This window comes from Myripristis murdjan, chromosome 23 (genome assembly GCF_902150065.1).
Source record: "Myripristis murdjan chromosome 23, fMyrMur1.1, whole genome shotgun sequence".
Lineage (NCBI taxonomy): Eukaryota > Metazoa > Chordata > Actinopteri > Holocentriformes > Holocentridae > Myripristis > Myripristis murdjan.
The window spans coordinates 947,241-965,225 of NC_044002.1; the positions used below are offsets into that span (position 1 = coordinate 947,241).

Here is a 17,985-nt window from a genome sequence, read left to right on the forward strand (position 1 = left end):
GAAGACAAAAAGGACGCATGATGATGAAGACAAAAGCTCACTGCACTAATGCCAAGTGCCAAGGCTATCCATTCATGGTGTGATGGGAGAGGACATGTTCAGATGAAAGGGACGCCCAACGTGAACGCCGTCTGCCATACATTAACAGAAGCCTAGCAGAGCACATTATGCGTATGACCACACTCACAGTGGGGCCAGACGCCTCTGCTAATAAGGTCTGAAACAAGATCACTTGGGAGAAATCATCCATAGGCATGTCCTTCTGGTCACTGGCAAAGCAGGGAGCATTCTCTGAGTGTGTAGAATAGCCAGTAATGCTATGTGAGACCTCCTTATTATTCAGTAAACTCAGCCAGCTGGGCAGATGAAGGCCCAAAGTGAAAGAGAGATATGGAGGGTTTGATGACACATCCCTAATCACTTAGAGCCTGACACAGGCATGACTCATTTCAGCTTTCTATCCACGTCTGCCCATCAGCCCCCTCTAACAGGCTGCCCCACTAAGTGAAGGAAGTTCACTCTTATCAATGCGCATCCCTAACAATGTATATTACAAGGGTTGGAAGCAGTTCAATTATCCCAGCATTTAATAACAATGAAGCAATCCCAGTATAGACAGTGTGCTGAGATTGTAGGCAGCTGGGATGATGGAGCTGTTATTATGTCTTCATCATGTTGACATCGCAACACAAAAAACATGCTTGTCTTCATTGTTAGACCTCTCTCTGCCGCTGTGGCCTGCACTCTTCCTTTACAGTCACAGGCAGCAACTCATTTTTACAACTAACAGATTGTCAGTGATTGTCCCTTAAAGGTGTAGTTCACCCATCTCGAAAAATGGGTGAACCGCACACACCTAGCTGTTACAGTATGTAGGACAGTAGTGGTGCATTGTTACTGAGCTGGATACTGGCTGGATGCTCCAAATGCTAACTGTTAGCCAGTGATGGGAGTAACGGCGTTACAAAGTAACGGCGTTACTAATGGCGTTACTTTTATCAGTAACGAGTAATCAAAGAAATTACTGTTTCCCCCGTTGTAACGCCGTTACCGTTACTGACAATAAAATGCGCCGTTACTTGCCGTTACTTACTACTAATAATTATTATTATTATTTTACTATCCTGTTCGAAAAATGTGCGTCTTGTGGAGAAAAAGCGGTGTGTCAATTTTCAAACCGGTCGGACTTTGCAGTTTTTCGTAACTTATCAACATGCATGGAGAATGACTGAGCACAAATTACAAGAATCGTCTGTGTTCTCTGACAGCAGAGCAGATAGTTTCACCGCCTGTCGTACAGAAAACCACGGGTTCAATTCCCCATCCTGACTAACTGACATCACTACTTCAAACTATAATGTATTACTTTTTCAAAGTAACGTGGCCAACACTGACAATGATAGATGAAATTTGACAGCAATGTCCACACTGCAACAGCAACACAAAAATATGTGCATTCTTTAAGAAAAGAAAAAAGTAATCATAAAAACTACTTTCCCCAGTAATTGAATTACTCTTCTGCAGCAGTAATTGAGTAGTAATCAAAATTACTTTTTTACAGAAGTAATTAGTAATTGTAACTTATTAGTTTTGTGAGTAATTGGTCCCAACACTGCTGTTAGCCTCCTGCTAACATTCTTAAAAATAACAGCCTTAATTCCCCTCATAGCAGGATTAGTGCAACTGTTGTTTTCCTAACTAAAATGCACAATGAATGTTATGATACTTAAAAATAATCACCTTAATCTACTCAAAACTGATAAATAAACAAAGTTTGAGTTTGCTGATGTGTAGCAGAATTTCTACAGCCCTGCCATGGAAGTGAACTTCCCCCCAGCTAACATACGTAAAAATAACTGCCTTAATCCACTCAAAGAGGGTTTAACATCACTTTACAGTCAGTAACGATGAGAGGAAGACACCACCACTACTGTCCTACATAACAGCTGGGGGGGGACAGGAAATACTATGACATTTTTCAAAATGGGTCAATTATGCCTTTAAACAGAGGATAAAGAGTTTACAGCCACTAGAAGGAGAAAGTATTCTAAGGTTTGGATACTTTGCCTGTGTTTCAAACACGTCTGACCTCCTAGCAGCTCGTGACATTGCTTTCAGTAACTGTCATTGGATGTGTTTACTAAAAAGAAACTCTGAAAGTGAACCAGGCTTTGAAGGCAACACGTCCATCTCTACAGAATGGGTTGCTAAATAGGTGGACGTGATGTTTTTAGGTCCTGCCTGTTGATGTATTATCAGTGGTTGGTGAAAAGACAAAGCCTAAAGGCCTGAGGCTAATGAGCAGCTGTGTGGCCCTCATTAAGAGTGCACTGATCCTTAATGAGATTCTTCATTAAGAGCCATTTGGAAAGGAAAGGTCCGTGGGCAGCCAGCTTCAGCACCCCAAGCAGCAGGCCACCCCCATCAGGGAAGACCATTACAAACACACTGTGTCATTGTGTAAGTGCAGGTGTGTGTATGTGAGTGTGTGTGTGTGTGTGTGTGTGTGTGTCTGTGTGTGTGTGTGTGTGTGTGTGTGTGTGTGTGTGTGTGTGTGTGTGTGTGTGCGCGTGCGCGTGTGTGTGTTACATAATTCTGGCCTTTTATTCAATATCAGACATCAGCCACTCATTGTGGCCCACCTCTGATATAATGGAGGCTGTTCCTTGACCAAAGCTACAGACAAACAGTTGGAAAAACCCCATGAGTGTGGGCCACTCATATAAAGACTGTTTTCAGTAATTTAATTAAAACAGGACTAGGCCATAAGCCAGAAACTAAAAGGACTTAAAGTGACTTTCTTCTTAAAGTGACATCCTGAACTGTATGTAGAAAAGCCCAACTGGATTGAGAAACAGAGTTTGGATGCCGTTTCTCCTCTGAGAAATAGCAGTAATTAGGGCCCGAGCACTGGAACAGTGCGAAGCCCTATTGTTTTTGTAGTGTTTTTTTTTCTTCTTCTTCTTCTTATTATTATTACGTCTAAATAACCCTTAATTTGCCCCCCTAAACATGCTCCAAAACTCACCAAATTCGGCACACAGGCCAGGTCTGGCGAAAAATTTGATAAAATGGTCAAACAGACCCCCAAGGTGCAAAAATGGGCTCAGTAGCGCCACCTAGGCACACAAAGGCAGCCCCTGCGACCCACAGGAATGTGATAGAAACACCAAACCAACGCCGAAATGTAGGTCTCATCAAGCCCTACAATTCACACGCTGACACCCCCGACCTAAAACCAACAGGAAGTCCGCATTTTGTGTTGCAAAGTCACGTTCTCGCCCAAAATTCAGCCTTTGAACAAAATCTTTCTCCTCCCAGGGCGTAAATGTCAGCGGCTTGAAAATTGCACAGATGACAGAGGACACAGTGCTTAACAAAAGTTCTGAAGGATTTCGTCATTACTCGATTAGTTTGGATTTTATAAGACCTCCAAGTCAGAGTGACCAGAGCCAAAACCTCATTTTTTCCCATGGAGTTTGGTGTGAAGAGGCTGACTTTTGGCACTAATTAAGCCTCTGGAGTCTAAACTAAAAGTCTGACGGCTTTGAAAACTATGCAGATGGAAAGAGGACAAAAATTCCTACAAAAATATGTAGTTTTGATGTGGATTGGACCAAGTTTGTGGGAGCTGTGAAGAGTTTTCAAACATTTTTGACTCTGGTGTGCTCTGCTCTGCACTCTGCCTGGACATGTGACTCACTCTAGCTGCCTCAGGAATGCGCAATACACACCCATTGTAAGAGCTCAGAAGGAGCAGAAAACACTCTCAAACTAAAACTGCCGTAACTCCAAAACGGTAAAAGATAGCAAAATCATGTAAATGGGAGATTTATAGATCCGAGTCTTGTGACTCGTTTAAGCTTTGAAGCAAGTCTGTCACTCAAACGGTGACCGAGCTGTGACACCTCAAACAGGGGTGGGTTTTATGGATTTAGCCATTGGATTGAATGAGGATTTCTCTCTGCCTGCATTTTGGTCTGATCATGCCACAGCTGCCAGTACTCATGTTACACACACGCACGCACGCGCACGCGCGACCGTGCACATGCACGCGCACGCGCGCATCACACACGCGCGCACGCACGTTTTTTTCCCACAGCGTTTAAAAGGCTCCTGCGTCTGTGTCCGCCCCACCCACTTCTTCTCACAGACCTCCAAGGTAAGACCTGTTTTCATCTCTGTTAGCTTAACGTTAGCCTATTGTGTTTACTCTGTGCTAATATGAGGATATGGTTGATGATAACACAGGTAAAACACGACATTAAAATGTTATATTTCAGAGAGTGATTATGTACTTTGCATTGTGCTGTTTGCTTGTGCTTTTGGTGAGTTTTGATGGAGGGGCAGCCTAGCTTTACATGCAAAGCTAACCTGTGTTTGGTAATCTCAACTCCTAAGATACAAGTGGTTGACTTGAAACGTTTATTATGAAGCATTACCGTCGACGTGAGATGAATTTTAAAGTTTATTGATGGCATTTTGTTAATTAGATTAGCATGCTACGTTAGCGCTAGCTAGCGCTAGCTAGCCGTTCCTCCGGTAGGCCCGAGGCCTGTTGTTATCGTCTTTGTGCTGTTTGCTGGTTTTGATGGAGGGGCAGCCTAGCTTTACATGCAAAGCTAACCTGTATTTGATAATTTCAACTCTTAAGATACAAGTGGTTGACTTAAAACGTTTATTATGAAGCATTACCGTCGGCGTGAGATGAATTTTAAAGTTTATTGATGGCATTTTGTTAATTAGATTAGCGCGCTAAGCTAGCGCTAGCTAGCCGTTCCTCCGGTAGGCCCGAGGCCTGTTGTTATCGTCTTTGTGCTGTTTGCTGGTTTTGGATGGAGGGCAGCCTAGCTTTACATGCAAAGCTAACCTGTATTTGATAATTTCAACTCTTAAGATACAAGTGGTTGACTTGAAACGTTCATTATGAAGCATTACCGTCAACGTGAGATGAATTTTAAAGTTTATTGATGGCATTTGATGAATTAGATTAGCGCGCTAAGCTAGCGCTAGCTAGCTATAGTCATAGCTTTGCTAATTTGTGGTTCAACCAGATTTTGAGAGGAAAACTTTCTCTTGCTGTGTGAAAAAGGAAAATTATTGGACTTGATGATGAAAACTGGCATGTGTGTGTTTTTTTTTTTTTTTTTTTATTGTTTTATATCAGGTTTTATTTGCATGAAACTAAGCTTATGATGTATGTAGTTGAGTGTGTGGCTTCTGTGTGTATTCAAAGAGCAGGTGTTGTGTCATGGGCAAAGCTGTGCTAGTGGTTGGTTTTATATTATTGTAAAAGAAAACATTTTCCTTGTGTGAAAAGGGGAAATATTTGATTTAATTTTGATAATTAATTGTAATAGTTAAATTTTTCAGTGCAGGCATGTGTGTTGTTTCCTGTGTGCAGGAACCATAATTTGTGCTGTATTTAGTTGGGTGTCACTGTGTCCACCAGTATGGCTAAGCTGTGAGATGTTGTCAGCCACTTTCTGTGTAATGAGGAAGTAAATAATGTAATAAGGATGCCAGTTTGCTGGTTAATCACAGTTTTGAGAGGAAAAGGTTTTCTTTGTTAAGATGTGTCTCTGTTTGGAGCAGCATAGTTGTGGTGGTGGCCATTTTCTTTCTGTTACTTGAGCACAATAATATGGATGCTAGTTTGTCTTAACCGTGCTGTAGAGAGAAAGACTGTCTAAAATAAAAGCCTAAAATGTGCTACAGTTAAGTGTATTCAGAATGTTTTATGTAAAGTTCTGTTCACTTAAATGTTTTCTATTAGACAAGTAATGTTGTTTAAATCAAACAATGTGTCATTTAATTTACAGATTCATATCTGTTGGCTGTGAGATCTGGTGTTGTCTTGCTTTGGCTGCTGTCGAGACCGAGTGACCTGCATTTGCCCTGCGAGCTACCTGCACCTACATCTGCGATCCCTTGATCCAGAACAATTTACCACAGACACATTTATTCCATTTAAAAAAACACACAGAACTAATTGTTAATCAACACACATATTTTTACTCCTTCAACACACAGACACACACTCACACACACACACACACACACAACTGATTTCCCACTGCCAAGGTAAGTTGAAACATTTGTGTATTTGAAGGCTGACCTTGTCTGGGAAAGCATTGTTTGTGAGTATGATTGGGACAGATTCACATGGATTTTTAAAGTTTCTTTGAAGTTTGAAGGAAATATAATTTTTTGTTTTTCATTTTTAGATGCCCCGTGCCAAGTCCCACCGGCGTGCCCAGGCCCTGAAGCGGAGGATGGTGCAGCCGCAGCCGTGGACCCCCCAGCCGCCTGTCCCCGAGTTCGTTGCTCGTAAGTATCAAACAGTTTGTTAATTTTTTTAATATTTAACTGACGCAGTTTGAATGTAATGTGAAGATGTACGAATTTTGTGTCATCGTCCTTAACTTTGTTGTCAACCACACAGGGCGCGGTACCGGTTACCGCCATCGTGTGCGGAGATGGCCAACTTCGGAGCTGACCCAGCGGAGCTTCAAGTTGGTCACTCCAGCTCAGCAGCCGGACCAGAAGGTATTAGTCTTCCCTTTTCAGAAACACAGTGCTGGTTGTAAAAAGTCACGATTCGTGTCTGTGTTCTAAAGCCGTGTCTGTGTTCTAAAGCCGTGTCTCTGTCGTTGCAGATGGTGTTCGTCGTGGGAGCCTCCCACCTGCGGCCCATGGTGGATGGGATCGTCGCCATGCCAGAGGGACCTGTCTCCTTTGCTTTTCTCTCTGTTCCAGGTGCGCATGCAGCAGAGCTGAGGACGGAGGTGTCGCACGCCGCTCTCCCCTGGACCCCGGACGTGGTCTGCGTGATGGCCCCCAGCAACAACCTCACGGCCAGCAGGAACATCGGAGAGGCGTCGCTGGACTTCGGTGCTCTCCTGGCTACAGTCTGCAACCGCTGGGCGAAGGTGTGTTTAATTAGCAGTTGCTGCTGGCAGTATTTGTTTTGTCCTGTGCTGTCACAGCTAGAGGCTGTGTAAGTGTGTGTTTTCTCATGTGCTTATTTTAGAAATCTAAATGTGATTCTAAATGTTTTTTGTGTGTGTAGGTGTTTGTGCTGGATTTCCCTCCACGCCTGAACATCGAGCCTGGCCTGCAGGAGCTGTTTCGCCAGGAGTTCCGCCGTGTTGCAGCACGCATGGGTACGTCTTAGTTTTGGTCATCTGCACGATTATAACCGACATATCATGAAAGGAACCGTATGTGTTTTACATGAGTGTAATTAATACCGGAATGTATGATGTTTCTCACTTTTGCGGCAGGTCTCCCGTACGTGTCTGTGGCAGAGCACCTCCCCTTGGATCGGTTGGAGCTGTGGAGCCGTGACAGTGTAAGTACAGCATACTTTGTTGTTGTGACATGACACGTAGAGGATTTGAAGGCTGCCATTTTCAATACACAACTTGACTGCAATGTGTTTGATGTGCGTTCCAGGTGCACCTGAGCGACAGCGATGGAACGCCGATCCTGGTCCAGGCCCTGTGGGACGCCGCGGTCCGCCAGCTGGCTCCTCCTCCTCCTCCTCCTCCTTCGGTGCCCCCCCGGACTTCGCCTCGTGCCAGGGTCTCCCCCGTGCTGGTCGTGACGGGACACCACCCCGCGCCCCGTCACCGCGACCCACTGGAGTGGACCGTAGTCGGACAGGAGGGCAAGGTAATGTGTTTCTCTGAGTCATTTGTACATGTGTGCATTTTTTCTGGCTATGTATTCATTTTTGTGGTTTTAGAAAAAAAGGTGACTAATTTTTTTGGTTGTTGTGGTTTTTAAGGTTCGAGCATCTCCGGTGCAAGAGTCTGTCCTCCCGTCCAACCCCGTGTGGTTCAGCGGCGACATGTTGGAGGCCATGGAGACGGTTTGTCCTTCTTCAGATGACGACGACACTGCCATTCCACCAGCTGGCCAGGTAAACTGCCTGAAAATAATATGTACATGATAGTAAGAAGTAAACCGGAATCCATATTAGATCTGACTTTGTGTGAGTGTGTGTGAATGGTTGATGTGAGTTTTTCCGAGTGCGTGCTCTTGTCTTTTATTGAGCCAGGTCATCATGGTGTTGGTGGTTGTGTGGCTCAGGTCCCAGGCTGCTCCAGTACATCTGGCTCCCCTCGGCATCCGCATTCCTCATCCGCCAACTGTTTTTACATTTTTTCCTTTATTTTATACATAGATCTTTGTTATTTTGGTTTCTGTGCTTACAACATCCATTGCATGTCTGTCCGTCCTGGATGAAATTGAATTGAAGACTGCATTTAACAAGGTTTGCTTTCCTTCTTTTAGACTTCCCGTGTGAGGCGTTCGCCAAGAGGTGTTGCCACAAGGCGCAGAGGGGGAAAGCGGCAGGTTGGTATCATGTTTAGCATGTGAACTATGTGGATTTTTTTCGTATATATTGTGATACCACGTACAGAAACCAAATGAATGAGTGCATTATTGAAATGAGTCTTGTCATCCCCTTCCTATTTTAGGTGCCGGCAACACCTTCACCTGCCCGTGTGACCGAGTCCGCTTCCGGGCCCAGACCAGCGGTGCAGCAGGTTTGTCTTTGTTTAAATATTTTATGTGAGTTATCATTATGAGAGGTGGCAGGGAAATGGTTCTCCTGTTTTCTTATTTAATAAAACATTGTTTTTGATTTTTGTGTCAGGTGGAGGCAACAGCCCAGGAGTCGCCCAGCGTGGTGCCAGGGGTGGTCGTCGGTCGAGAGGAGGTCGCCGCAGCGTGCCCTGCCGTCCCGGAGGTGCCACAGACGAATTTTTATAACACGTGCAGGACCTGAATGAATGAGTGCATTATATTAATGAGTGTTTTGTTATCCCCTCTTCTTTAGGTGCCGGCAACACCTTCACCTGCCTGTGGGACCGTGTCCGTCTCTGGGCCCACACCAGCGGTGCAGCAGGTTTGTCTTTGTTTAAATATAATATGTGAGTTATCATTATGTGAGGTAGCAGGGAAATGGTTCTCTTGTGTTCTTATTCACCAAAACCTTGTTTTTTTTTTTTTTTTTTTTTTTTTTGGCAGATGGAGGCGACAACCCAGGAGTCTGCCAGTGCGGTGCCGGGGGTGGTCGTCGCTCAGGAGGAGGTCACCGCAGCAGGCCCTGCCGTCCTGGAGGAGCGACAGAAGATCGACAAAGCTAAGGCTGTTTTTGTTCCTTCTGTTTGTGTTAGTGATGTTCAGTTGGAGTCTAGCGCTAATGCTGTGGCAACAGGGTCTAACAGAGATAGCAGTAGGATTAGGCTAGTGAAGGTTGTGTGCGGATCGTTTCATCAGGGCGATGCGCGTTTTGTGTATGGAGGAGTCCAGTGTATGGCTATAGCTTTGGTCAGCTTAGCCAAACACACGGTGAGGACCGCGTTTTCGTGGGACAGGCTGGATCTGGATCGCGCGTTGGTTGAAGGTGATGAGTTGTACACCAGTTTGCGTGACCTCAACATCTTCAGCCATGTGTCTAATCTGCTGTCTGTGCCAGATTTGCCACAACACTTGGAATTAGATGGACAAGTGTTTAGGTTCAGTTTTGGTGACACAGTGTTAGGCGAAATAGGCGTGACCGAAGGTGAATACATCGACTTCGGTGTGTTCATCAGCTTGCGAAATGGACTGGAGAGAATCTTCAGTCAGTACAGCACATGTCTTTTGACACTGTGTGGAAACACTACTGCCATTGTGTGTGAGGATGGACGGTTCTCTGTGGTCGACAGTCACTCACGCAGTAACACTGGCTTGTTACAGTCTGACGGTACAAGCGTGGTTCTGCATTTCGCATGTCTTGACGACCTGCACCACTACATCTGTCGTTTGGCTGACAGTCTCAGTTCAAGGCAGAAGCTCTTTGAGCTGTGTGGTGTTGGTGTCAGCGGGGGTGCAAGTCCAGCGCGGTCTGGTGTGTCTGTGGAGAGTCTCATCAGTGGGATGAGCGCTGCTCCAGCACCAGAGTCTAATGTGCTCACTGAGGCTGGGAGAAAAACTGAGGTGTCTGCAGGCAGTTGTGTGCCTGAGTGTGGTGTCAGCATTGCCGCAAGTCCGGCACTGTCTGGCATTTCTGTTATGACTTTCTCCAGCGAAGTGAGCAGCGGTTCAGCGGCAGAACCAACAGTGGCTAATGGCAGAAAGCGTGTCATTTCTTCCGGCACTTGTATGTCGAAGAAATTCAAGAGCTTCGATGCTAGCGAGGTCAGTTTGGACCTACAGTTTGTTAGCACGTCGAGAAAGGAAGAGCTGGTTTTCCGTCCCCTTAGCATAGATGTCTGTCGAGTGTTGTGTAGTAAGTTAAACGTTGACTGCGTGAAGGTTGGTAGTGCAGTATCCACAGAGGTGGGGTTGTTGGGTGTTCCTTGTAGCAAAGATAGGATTGTGGCTGATGGTAACTGCTTCTTCAGAGCCATCTCTCAGGCTGTGAGTGGTTCTCAGAAGCACCATCGCAGGATCAGGCTAGCTGTGTGTAAAGAGTTACAGAGGAATGCAGACAGATATCAGAGTCTTTTGAGGAGTGAGTACTCCTCTGTGTTAGAGTACATTGAGCAGTCCAGAATGAGACGTGTGAGCAGTTGGGCCACAGAGGTGGAGATTCAGGCGACAGCCGATTGGTTAGGCATTAGTGTGTTTACGTTCCATGATGGACGTTGGTTGAGGTATAGCTGTAGTAGTCAGCCTTTGTCGGTAGAGTGTGTGTACTTAGAGAATATTAGGGGACAGCATTTTGAGAATGTGGTTTGTGTGTTTAAGCCTGGACTGCATAGTTGCTTTGAGTACTGTAAAGTTAGGGAAGTGGCAGGTTATAGCATTAGGTCTAGAATGATGGATGTTTTAGATAGTGACAACACAGCGGTTAGGTATAGTAGTGATGTAGTAGGTTCTATTGTGGGTGTAGAGGATAGTGACAAGGTTGTGGAGGCTGCTAGGGAGTTAGTGTCAGTTAGAATGTCAGGGAAGTCAAAGTATCTTCGGCAGAAACAAAGGAAACAGGAAAAGTTTAATTTGTCGCTTAGGGAGAAACGTCAATTGAGAATTAGGAAGACATATCAAGGAAATGTGGTGTTCAGGGAAAAGGCAAAGGTGTGGAGTGTAGGGAATTATTGTAAGAATTTAGCCCACAGAGAGAGGGTTAAAAAGCTGAGTGTTAGTAAATACAGAGAAAGCATTGAACACAGGGAGAGAGTGAAGGCTAAGAGCTTGGGCAAATATAGGGACAGTGTCGAGCATAGGGAGAGAGTAAAGGCCAGGAGTTTTGTCAAATATAGGGACAACATTGAGCACAGGGAGAGAGTAAAGACCAAGAGTTTTGTCAAATATAGGGACAACATTGAGCACAGGGAGAGAGTAAAGACCAAGAGTTTTGTCAAATATAGGGACAACATTGAGCACAGGGAGAGAGTAAAGACCAAGAGTTTTGTCAAATATAGGGACAGCATTGAGCACAGGGAGAGAGTAAAGGCCAAGAGTTTTGTCAAATACAGGGACAGCATTCAGCACAGGGAGAAAGTTATAGAAAGGAGTAAGAGTAAGTATCATGGTAGTGTAGAGCATAAGCAGAAAGTTATTTCTGGGGTGAAGTTAAGCAGGAAGCAGAAGGTGGAGAAGGCAGAAGATTTTGCTTTTGTTATGGATCACTTTTTGGCAAAGGTCAGAGATGGACCAGATTTTGTGTGCTGTGTTTGTCATAGGTTGTTGTTTAGATTTCAGGTGGTGAGTTGTGCAAGGGAAGTTTATAGGCGAAGTTCAGCAACAGCTGCTATTGCAGATAGGTGTATAGGCGAGCATTATTTGCACAGATGTAATGAGGAGTGTGTTGTGCCGTGTTCCTTGGTGTCATCGCGTGGTCAGCTTTGGATTTGTTTCACGTGTCATGGTAAGCTTAGTGCAGGTGAGATGCCAGCTGAATGCTGGGTTAATAACTTGGCACTTGATCCCATTCCATCTGAACTGGGATGTCTGAATAGTTTAGAGCAGCATTTGATAGCGTTGCATATTCCATTTATGAAAATGTTGGCACTGCCTAAAGGGGGGCAGAATGGAGTACATGGACCAGTGACATGTGTTCCAGCCGACATTGTTCAGACGACGAATGTGTTGCCGCGTTCAAGTATGGAAGGGTCTCTGCTTCAGGTTAAGCTGAAGCGGAAACTCACGTATAAAGGCTATTATGAGTACCAGTTTGTTGATACGTTGCGTGTAAGACAGGCGCTAGAATATTTGAAGAGGACAAATGTGCATTATAGGGATATAGACTTTAATGACGAGTGGGTTAATGAGTTTGTTAGGCAGGAAGATAGGGAGAAGGAAGAGGCCGAGTCAGGCAGTGAGGATGAGGCTGAGGTTAGGTCACGTCAGGACAGAGGTCAGGGTGAAATTGGTGATGTACAGGAATCAGCAGACATAGGACAGGATGAACTGTTACATGACAGACAACAACACTGCATGTTTCAGGACACTTGTCTTATGCCTGTTGATATTGGTCAGGAAGCTTTAGATCAGTATTTTAAGGATATTTTGAACATTGCGCCTGCAGAAGGGAATAGTCCGGTAAGAATGCTTTCTGACCACACGAATGAGGCAAAGTGTTTCCCTGTGTTGTTCCCTGCGGGTGATAAGACCTTCCATGACGGACGGTCTCATCACTTGACGTTGTCGCGTTATCTTAATAACCGGATTATGCATGCCGACGGTCGTTTTGCGCGGAACGTCGAGTACATATTTTTTGCGCAGTACATGTCAGAGTTGGACAGGGTTGTGTCCAGTGTTTCCATCGCTTTGCGTAAGGGCAAAGGAGGTCAGAGGCCTCAACGCATTACTGAGGACATGTTAACGGATGCGGACGCCTTGAAGCAGTTGTTGGCGTGTGATGACGGGTTTAGGTTTCTTAAACCCATTAGAGGAACTCCGGCCTTTTGGCAGTCTGTCCAGAAGGACGTGATGGCTTGCGTGCGTCAATTGGGTATTCCGACGTGGTTTTGTTCGTTTTCGTCTGCGGATATGCGCTGGCAGAATCTCCTGACCAGCATCCTGAAACAGGAAGGCAGATCGCAGACGGTAGAGGATTTGGAGTGGGCTGACAGGTGCGAGTTGCTGCGTCGTAATCCGGTCACCGCGGCGAGGATGTTTGACTACAGGTGGCATTGTTTTCTGAAAGAGGTTCTCATGTCTCCCTGTCAACCAATCGGCAAAATAATCGATTACTTTTATAGGGTAGAATATCAACAAAGAGGCTCACCACATGTACACTGTTTGTTTTGGATCGAGGGTGCTCCCCAAATTGATAGAAACACAGATGAGGAGGTGGTAAAATTTATTGACCGTTATGTTACATGTGAGCTACCCTCAGATGATGACACACTATTGGACACGGTGTCATCTGTTCAAACACATTCCAAACGACATTCAAAGTCGTGTAGAAAACACAAAACGACATGTCGTTTCAATTTCCCAAAACCTGTTTCTGCGCGGACATTCATTTGTAGAATGTTAGAATGCAAGTGTGATAAGAAAAAGACAGCGGAGACCGAACCTGGTTCAGAAAACAGGCCAGTCTGTAAGTGTTTTGAGGATAGAGATAAGATGCCAGAAAACGTTGCGCAGGCTATTCTAACAGCTGTTAAGCTGGCTGTGGACAGTGATGTGCCTCCTGTTAGTGTAGAGGACTTGTTTTGTGCTTTAGGAATAAATCAGGAAATCTTCGAGTTGGCTTATAGGCGTTTAGAGAAGAGGCATAAGGTTGTGTATAGGAGAGGGGTGAACGAGGTTTGGGTCAATCAGTACAGTAAGCAGTTGTTGAAGTGCTGGAACGCTAACATGGACATTAGCTTTGTCACCGACGCCTACGCAGTAGTAATATACATACTATCGTATATTACGAAAGCAGAGAGAGAAATTGGCCTATTATTGACTAATGCCCAAAAAGAAGCCAAAACACAAGGGAATCTCTCTGCTAAAGAAGCCCTGCGGAAGCTGGGCAGTGTATATTTACACAACAGAGATGTTTGTGCGCAGGAGGCGGTGTACAGGCTAACGAACATGCACCTTAGGGAGTGTTCCAGGAAGGTTGTGTTTGTGCCGACAGGGAGCAAGATAGTTAGGATGAGTTTGCCCCTTAGTGTTTTGAGGCAGAAGGCGGCCTCCCGTGATCTTGGGGAGGATGAGATGTGGATGACAGGCATAGTGGATAGGTATAAGAATAGGCCTAACAGCGATGTGTTTGCAAACATGTGTATGGCCACCTTTGCATCTGAGTATCGTGTTCTCAGCAAAAATGAAAAGTCTAAGGACAGAATTCAATTGAACAATGATTTGGGATTCATTCTGAGGAGAACACGCACTCAGTTTGCAGTGGTGCGGTACATGCGTTTCAGTTTGGATAGACAGGAAGAGGCACATTTTCAGAGCCTGCTGCAGTTGTTTCTTCCTTATAGAACTGACTCAGACCTCAAACCTGCAGGCTTTGAGCTGTTTGAGCAGTTCTATAACGATGGCCAGGTGACGTTTAGCGACGGGTCTGTGCATTCGGTTCGCGATGTCGTCGGCGAGAATAGGGCCAGGTTTGAGGTCAATTGTCCTCACCTTGAGTTAGCTCAGGAGATAGCTGCGCAGAACAACGGGGTAGATGAAGATGTTTGGGGTGAGCTGTGTCCTGAACAGGAAGCGGAACGCCTAGAAGATTTAGAGGAGCAGAGGCAGCAGCGGGAAGCTGAGATAGCTGAGGAACAGTTAGTTGAAGCGATGGAGAATGTTCCAGATTTGATTGTTGGTGGCAGACAGGTAGCGCAGGTAGAGAGAAACAGGTCCACGTTGTCTAGAAGTGACGGTTTGGCGCTTATTAGGTCTCTGAATGAGACACAGCTGGCTGTTTTTTATAAAGTGAGACAGTGGTGTTTGCAGAAGGTGATGGGTAAAAACCCAGAGCCTCTGCGTGTATTTGTCACAGGTGGCGCAGGAACGGGGAAAAGTCATTTGATTAGGGCTATTGAGTATGAGGCAGGGAGGCTGCTGTCAACACTTTGTGATCAACCAGACGATATCTGTGTTTTGTTAACTGCTCCTACTGGCATAGCTGCATACAATTTGAATGCAGCAACAATTCATCACACATTGAGTATTGGCAAACAGGCTAGTTTACCTTACACCCCTCTGGGTGAAGATAAACTAAACTCTTTGCGAGCTAAATTGAGTCAGGTCCAAATTTTAATCATAGATGAAATCAGTATGGTTGATCACAACGTGTTGGCTTATGTGCATGGTAGGTTGAGGCAGGTGAAGCAGACAGGCGACTTTTCCCCGTTCGGTAATGTTAGTGTGATAGCTGTCGGGGACTTCTATCAGTTGCCTCCTGTTAAAGGGAAGCCTCTGTATAGTAGTCCTGTTGGTGTGGACCTGTGGTGCAATTTCAGCATCGTGGAGCTGAAAAAGATAGTTAGGCAGAAGGATAGTGTTTTTGCTGAGTTGCTTAATAGGTTAAGAGTGCGTTCCAGGGCCACCCCAATGTTAGATAGCGATGTTGAAATGCTGAAGATGCGCGAGACCGGCGAGGTGAGCTCAGCCTTGCATATCTTTGCGACGAATAGGCAAGTAAGTGAGCACAACCTAAATTATCTGTTTGACTGTTGTCCTGATTATGTCACCGTTGAAGCGCAAGACTTCGTGAATAACAGGACAACAGGGAATTTGGAACGGATGCCCGGGCATCACGGCGTTGCGGCGGACACGTCTTTACCGGAGACTCTGTGTTTAGCGAGGAATGCGCGAGTGATGTTGTGTAAGAACGTGGATGTTGCGGACGGCCTGGTCAATGGAGCATGTGGCACAGTTACTCAGTTAGTTTTTGGAGAGGATTCCACGTTTCCTCTCACCGTGTATGTTAGATTTGATGATGAGAATATTGGTTCAGATAGGAGAAAAAAACGTGCACATGCAGCAGTAGAATGCCTGCAGTCTACTGCCATTGATCCAGAGACGGAAAGAGCCACTAAACGCGGCGGTGTGCGTCGTCAGTTTCCTCTTAGGTTAGCGTGGGCTTGCACTGTTCACAAAGTGCAAGGACTCACGGTGGACGAGGCGGTAGTGTCCTTGAAGAGGGTGTTTGCACCGGGGCAGGCATATGTAGCGCTTAGTCGTGTTAGTGCCTTGTCTGGACTGATCATCAGGGATTTTACAGAGAAGGTTATTTACTGCAAGGACGCCATAAAGGAGGCCTTGGATAGCATACCTCCATTTTTGATTGAACAGCCAAAGCCTTCATTAAATACACACAGTTTCTCTGTGTATTTAATGAACGTTCAAAATTTAAGTCGCCATTTGGTAGATTTGGTGTCTTGCACGCAGCATTTGCAGCTTACCTGTATTGCTGTGACAGAAACGTGGCTCACTGCACAGTCTTCATTAGACGGTGTCCAAATTGAAGGTTACACTTTCAACAACCGTCCTCGAGGCTTGTGTTACAGTAGCAGTAACCCCAAATTGTTAGAGCTAAAGAACCTAGAACATGGTGGAGTTGGTTTGTATAGTGTAGGCAATTTGGACTGTAACATTCTGCAGGTGCCCGATTTGAATCTGGAGTGTTTGGTGTGCCTGTGTAACAAATTCAACATACTGTTGGCAGTAATATATCGTCCACCATGTTATCCAAATTCTTTATTCAAACAAAATCTGGGGAGGTTACTTGATTGGTTACATCCAATCAGTAACACAATTGTAATAATGGGGGATTTCAATGAGAACATTTTAAAAACATCATCAATTTCCAAATTTATGGGTGAAAAAGGTTTTAGTCAGCATGTGACACAAGAGACTACAGAGAAGGGGACACTAATTGATCATGTTTATGTTAAAACAACACGGTATAATGTCGAATGTGCAGTCATGCCCACGTATTTTAGTGACCATGAAGGTGTTTTGTGTAGTTTTACTGTTAAAGATGATCAGGGGTGAGTTGTTGACTTGGAGGAGGTAGAGGGCCTCTTCGAGTCAGACTTGGTTTTAGATGAGGATTAGGTTGTTGTGTTTGGCAAAGGAGGCAAACAATGAATTCACACTACTGATGTAAATTCATTGTTTGATGAGTCAAACGGAGCTACATTGCAGTGTCCCGGTGCAAAGGTTAGTGTTGTCGTGTTTGTGTGTTGGCATAGGTCAGGTTTATGTGTGGAAAGAGGAAACTGACTTGTAGTGTGGTGTCTTGTTCATGGTGTGTACATTGGCTACCACTATGAATGTTGTCTTTTTATAAGTGTAGAGCCTGTCCCACTGTAATTGTATAGTTTGTTATTTATTGTACTTATTTATAGTATTTATATTGTATTTATTATTGGGTTTTTAGATTATTTATTGTATTTATTTGTAGTATTTATATTGTATTTATTATTGCGATTTTAGATAATGTATTTATTATATGGAATTGATGATCTTGAGATTTTAGAGTAAGCAAATTGTGTGCTTCAGGTGGAATTAGAGAAGGTTTAGTTATGGTGTGGTGTGTGTCACAGATGTTAGGAAGTATGGACGTGTTAGTCTCTGTTTGCCACGTGTTAGCTGTTGGTCTATGTTCAAAGATTAAATGTATATCTATCCAATGATTAAATGTGTATCTGTTTAAAGTTTAAATGTATATAGTTCTACATGTTTGAGTTCATGTCACCTTCATGTGTACTGTCTGTATGCAAGACATTCACTTCCAATACTGAAGTGTTCTGTCTGGCGTGCATGAACTCAGAGCAAATCTGTTGTGGCACAACAAGGCACAGACTCCCCATTCTGTACGCCTTAGCTGCCAAAACAGGACAGTTAATTTAAAAAATAAATAAATAAATAAAATTTAAAAAAAAACACATGTTTGCCTCAAAATGTTGTCTTTGTTTCCTCTGAGGGGAGCTTCCTGATTGAAGATGCTACTGTGGTGCAGCGTCCCCAACCTCCCTACCCCCAAGTGATGGTGATGTGGCCTTGTACCAAGTGGGATCGTGGGACAGAGACATT

The 17,985-nt window shown here is 44.7% G+C and overlaps 2 protein-coding genes across 2 annotated transcripts; both read left to right on the top strand.

Moving 5' to 3' along the window:
• The first annotated feature begins 6,069 nt into the window (after nt 1-6,069).
• LOC115355547 (uncharacterized) lies at nt 6,070-9,940 on the top strand. Its single transcript, XM_030046403.1, has 12 exons — nt 6,070-6,330; nt 6,446-6,549; nt 6,660-6,932; nt 7,073-7,166; nt 7,311-7,354; nt 7,459-7,677; nt 7,793-7,927; nt 8,302-8,364; nt 8,490-8,558; nt 8,669-8,761; nt 9,136-9,763; nt 9,882-9,940. The coding sequence occupies exons 1-12, from the start codon at nt 6,228-6,230 to the stop codon at nt 9,938-9,940; spliced, it is 1,884 nt and encodes a 627-aa protein (XP_029902263.1). The 5' UTR covers nt 6,070-6,227.
• Nucleotides 9,941-9,983: 43 nt separating this feature from the next.
• LOC115355355 (uncharacterized) lies at nt 9,984-17,285 on the top strand. The gene has a single exon (XM_030046125.1). The coding sequence runs from the start codon at nt 10,072-10,074 to the stop codon at nt 16,939-16,941; it is 6,870 nt and encodes a 2,289-aa protein (XP_029901985.1). The 5' UTR covers nt 9,984-10,071; the 3' UTR covers nt 16,942-17,285.
• Nucleotides 17,286-17,985: the final 700 nt, after the last annotated feature.

What these genes read in the sequence shown, in the direction of transcription:
- LOC115355547 (XM_030046403.1), top strand. Translation starts at nt 6,228, where the DNA reads ATGCCCCGTGCCAAGTCCCACCGGCGTGCCCAGGCCCTGAAGCGGAGG. An exon ending in CCGTGTTGCAGCACGCATGG is followed by an intron (nt 7,167 to 7,310) that starts GTACGTCTTAGT and finishes TGTCTGTGGCAG; the next exon opens with AGCACCTCCCCTTGGATCGG. An exon ending in CCAGACCAGCGGTGCAGCAG is followed by an intron (nt 8,559 to 8,668) that starts GTTTGTCTTTGT and finishes TTTTTGTGTCAG; the next exon opens with GTGGAGGCAACAGCCCAGGA.
- LOC115355355 (XM_030046125.1), top strand. Translation starts at nt 10,072, where the DNA reads ATGACTTTCTCCAGCGAAGTGAGCAGCGGTTCAGCGGCAGAACCAACA.